Source organism: Parus major, chromosome 1, assembly GCF_001522545.3.
Source record: "Parus major isolate Abel chromosome 1, Parus_major1.1, whole genome shotgun sequence".
Classification (NCBI taxonomy): domain Eukaryota; kingdom Metazoa; phylum Chordata; class Aves; order Passeriformes; family Paridae; genus Parus; species Parus major.
Window position 1 is genome coordinate 45,353,855 of NC_031768.1, and position 4,637 is coordinate 45,358,491.

Here is a 4,637-nt window from a genome sequence, read left to right on the forward strand (position 1 = left end):
GCCGCGCAGCGCGCAGCCTCCGCGGCCAGCGCCGCGCTCCCGCCCGCGCCTCCCTAACATGCAGCGGCGGCCGGGGGCCAGCAGCACCGTGCCGGTGAGCCAGCCCGGCCGGCAGACCTCCACTTAGCTGCCCGGCAGGCGTCAGGGAGGGCGAGCGAGGAGGGGGATTTTTTTTTTCCTTCTACTTTTTTTTTTTTTTTTTTTTTTTTTTTCCGCCTGCCCTGCAGTACGTGCCTGGATAGTTTGTGGATATAATTACTGACTGGAATCTGGGCTGTTGCAGTTGCGCGTGGGGGGGGGAGAGAGGAGAAAAGAAAGCATCCCCCCCTCCGCCGACCCTCCCTGCTCCCCCCCCCACAATTTTTTTTTTTTTTTTCTTCCCCCTTTGCTGGTGGTTCGGACATTTAATGTATTGAATGAACTGGAATTGCTTTCCGTGTGAGGAGGATGGTTGCTGTTACTTTGTGATGAGATCGGGAATGAATTGCTCGGTTTAAAAATGCTGCTTTGGATTCTGTTGCTGGAGACGTCTCTTTGTTTTGCTGCTGGAAACGTTACAGGGGACGTTTGCAAAGAGAAGATCTGTGCCTGCAACGAGATAGAAGGGGATTTGCACGTAGACTGTGAGAAAAAGGGATTTACCAGCCTGCAACATTTCACCGCCCCAACTTCCCAATTTTATCATTTATTCCTGCATGGCAATTCCCTGACTCGACTTTTCCCTAATGAGTTTGCTAACTTTTACAATGCGGTCAGTTTGCACATGGAAAACAACGGTTTGCATGAGATTGTTCCTGGGGCTTTCCTTGGGCTGCAGCTGGTGAAACGCTTGCACATAAACAACAACAAGATCAAATCGTTCAGGAAGCAGACTTTCCTGGGGCTGGACGATCTGGAATACCTCCAGGCAGATTTTAATCTGTTGCGGGATATTGACCCGGGAGCATTTAGGGACTTAAACAAGCTAGAGGTGCTGATTTTAAATGACAATCTCATCAGCACCTTGCCCCCCAACGTGTTTCAGTATGTGCCGATCACCCACCTCGACCTCCGGGGAAACCGTCTTAAAACCTTGCCTTATGAGGAGGTCCTGGAGCAGATCCCAGGCATTGCTGAAATCCTGCTAGAGGATAACCCCTGGGACTGCACTTGCGATCTGCTGTCGTTGAAAGAATGGCTGGAAAACATACCTAAAAACGCTTTGATCGGCAGAGTGATTTGTGAAGCTCCCACTAGGTTGCAGGGCAAAGATTTAAATGAGACCACAGAGCAGGAGCTGTGTAAAAAGAACAGAGTAGATTCCAGCCTAGCTGCTCCCCCTGCCGAAGAAGAAACCTGCGATCCTGGTCCCATTCCAACCCCCTTTAAAATACATGGCAAAGAAGACCCTGCCACACCAGGATCTGCTCCAAACGGAGGTACAAAGATTCCTGTCAACTGGCAAATCAAGACCAAACCCACTGCTGCCGTGTCGACAGTGAGTGCGAAGAACAAGCTACCGTCTACCTTTTCCTGCCCGCACATCTGCAGCTGTGATCAGATCCCTGGCTCAGGTTTAAAGGTTAATTGCAATGATAGGAATGTGAGCAGCTTGGTGGATTTGAAGCCCAAGCCATCCAATGTGCAGGAGCTGTTTCTGAGAGACAACAAAATACACACCATCAGGAAATCACACTTTCTGGATTACAGAAAACTTAATTTACTTGATCTGGGCAACAACAACATTGCCACCGTGGAGAACAACACCTTCAAGAACCTCTTTGATCTCCGATGGCTCTACATGGATAGCAACTACTTAGACACCCTGTCCCGGGAGAAATTCGCTGGGCTGCAAAACCTGGAGTATCTGAACGTGGAGTTTAATGGGATCCAGATGATCATGCCTGGCACCTTCAATGCCATGCCCAAACTGAGAGTCCTCATCCTCAACAACAACCTGCTGAGGTCTCTCCCAGTAGACGTGTTTGCCGGGGTCTCACTTTCCAAGCTGAGCATACACAACAATTATTTCATGTACCTCCCGGTGGCAGGGGTGCTGGACCAGCTCACCTCCATCACCCAGATTGATCTGCACGGCAACCCATGGGACTGTACTTGCCCTATCGTGCCTTTCAAACAGTGGGCAGAGATGCTGCGCCCCAAGGTGATTATGAGTGACCTGAGGTGTGAGTCCCCTGAAGATTTCTTCAAGGAGGATTTTGAGTCTCTCTCCAACGATGTGATTTGCCCTCAGTTAAAAATCTCGCCCACATTAACTTCTACTAACAAAAACAGCACCGGGTTGACAGAGACAGGTACTCACTCCAACTCCTACTTGGAGACCAGCCGGGTCTCTATTTCGGTGCTAGTGCCAGGGCTTCTGCTGGTTTTTGTGACCTCTGCCTTCACAGTGGTTGGCATGCTGGTTTTCATCCTGAGGAACAGAAAGCGGTCCAAGAGGAGGGACGCCAACTCCTCTGCATCTGAAATCAACTCCTTGCAGACGGTCTGCGACTCGTCCTACTGGCACAACGGGCCCTACAGCGCTGACGGGGCCCACAGGGTGTACGACTGCGGCTCCCACTCCCTGTCGGACTGAGGCGGCGGGCGGGGCGGGGGCGGCCGCCACCCGGGACCGGCCCTTCACGCACCAGCCGGGGACAGCTCTGCACCTCCGCTGCTACCTTTTGTGAGAAGCGAAACACACAGACACACGCACGCCCTTCCTCACGACCCCCCCAGCAAGCGCCGAGGCCCAGTGGGCGGCGAGGGGAGCCCGGCGCCGGAGCGCATCCCTGCAGCGCCGCGCAGCCTGGCGCGGAGCGCGCATCCCCCGCCCGTGCGCGGCCGGGGCAGCGACAGACAGACGAGGAACAGCTTCCTTCGGCTCCGGCAGGGCGGAACACGGCTCCTGGTTTTGTTGGGCTTTTGTTCAATTGTGTTGGGGTTTGATTTGGTTTTTTTGCCCTCTTTTCTTGTGGACCGACCCCTTTCCAAGGGGCCGGGAAAACGAGGGGGGCAGAGGACTGGTATTGGCCTCCTCCTGACGGCAAAGCAGGAGTGGAAAGTTGCACGAAGGCATGAATGTAATGTAAATAAATGACTCCAACTCTGAAACAAACAGACAAATGGACAAAAAAAAAAAAAAAAAAAAAAAGGGAAAAAAAAAAAAAAAAAAAAAAAAAAAGTGCTGCATGGCTCGCATGGATACAACGCACCCCAGGGACGCTCCAGCCCCCGACTGGAAGCAGCGTCCAGTTCACACCATCATCCCTCTTACCTGATAAGTCCCTTCGTATCAAACCTTCTATATACAAAATACAGTATAATAATAAAAAGTGCCATTTCGCCAGTTTTTTTTTTTATTTTTGTGTGATCAATAGGCAGTAGAGATCGTACTTTTACCGTGGAAAAAAAAAAATTGTAAAGATTTTATTTAAGACATAGTTGCATGAATATTCTCATTGGATTTTTTTTTTTTAATTTTTATTTTTATGTCTAGGTGGGAATTACTTTGCTGAGAGAGATTTGCTTTGTTGATAATGGGTTGTGTTTCGTTTTTTGGGGGAGGTGGGGAGGGTAGGCTTTGGTTTTGTTTTCTCTCTCTTCTTTTTCAATATGCATAATCAGTATTGCCTTTCCATCTGAATGTAAAAATTAGTACCCTTGATTTCTATTATGGTAACAGTGTAAACATACAAAAAAAAAAAAAATCCAAGGCAGTTAAGCATGACCAATTAATGTCACTCTAGCGCTTAGGCTGCTAAGTTTAATGGTAGAAAATTCTGTGCTGTTGTAAATCTTACTATAAATTGAGGAAAACAGAACTGAGGAAGCAAGTGAAACTTACTAATTCTATTCGAGGATTTTATAATGGCATATTTTTTCAGTATTAAAGTGAAAATGTTTTCAACTCCGGGTCCTTACCATTTTTCCAGCATCCAATTCTTGCAAACGGGTTACTTGGGTTTAGGGGACAGAGCCTCCTTTCAGTGCTCTGTGTGCGTTTCACTCCCTCCCTCCCTCCCTTTCTTTCCTTCCCTTCCTCTTTCTCATTCATTCACAGGCAGAGGCACAAACACCCTTCCTTCCCCTCTTTCCCAATGTAAATAACACACAGAAGTTTCCTGCCTGCCTCCTCCCCCCCCCCCCCCCCCCCCCCCCCCCCCCCCCCCCCCCCCCTTTTTTTTTTTTTTTTTTTTTTTTTTTTTTTTTTTTTTTTTTTTTTAACGAGGCGGTGAATCCCTTTATTAATACTGTGAATCTCATGCTGCTGCCGCTGCTGTCACCGCCTCTGCTGCACACACTGCAGATATATTAGGGATGTTAGTGGGAATTTGCTTTAAGTGCCTCTGCCCAGCTTGGTCTCATTAAGCTGGAGCCGAATTTCCGCGGCCAGAATTCCCGCCCGGGAGCAGCTTGTCCGGTGGGGCAGCTGCGGGCAGCCGGGCTCCAACAGCTGCCGCCACCGGGAAAAACGAATTAGCGCTCAGAGATTTTCCCGTTCCTGCACTGGGTACTTCCACCCTTTGATATTAAAAGCTGAAAAAACCACGGCGCAGTGCTGCAATTGGACTTCAGGCAGCTCGCCTTTGATCCCCTTCCTGTACGGGAAAGTGCCCCTAAACTCAGTGAAACCTGTAAAGGCGAAAGTCTCT

At 49.5% G+C, this 4,637-nt stretch overlaps 1 protein-coding gene across 1 annotated transcript; it reads left to right on the forward strand.

Annotated features, from left to right (window-relative positions):
* The first annotated feature begins 23 nt into the window (after positions 1-23).
* On the forward strand, positions 24-3,892 carry SLITRK1 (SLIT and NTRK like family member 1). The gene has a single exon (XM_015626071.3). The coding sequence runs from the start codon at positions 500-502 to the stop codon at positions 2,576-2,578; it is 2,079 nt and encodes a 692-aa protein (XP_015481557.1). The 5' UTR covers positions 24-499; the 3' UTR covers positions 2,579-3,892.
* Positions 3,893-4,637: the final 745 nt, after the last annotated feature.

Excerpts from the sequence above, each read along its gene's own strand:
- SLITRK1 (XM_015626071.3), top strand. The coding sequence starts at position 500 with ATGCTGCTTTGGATTCTGTTGCTGGAGACGTCTCTTTGTTTTGCTGCT.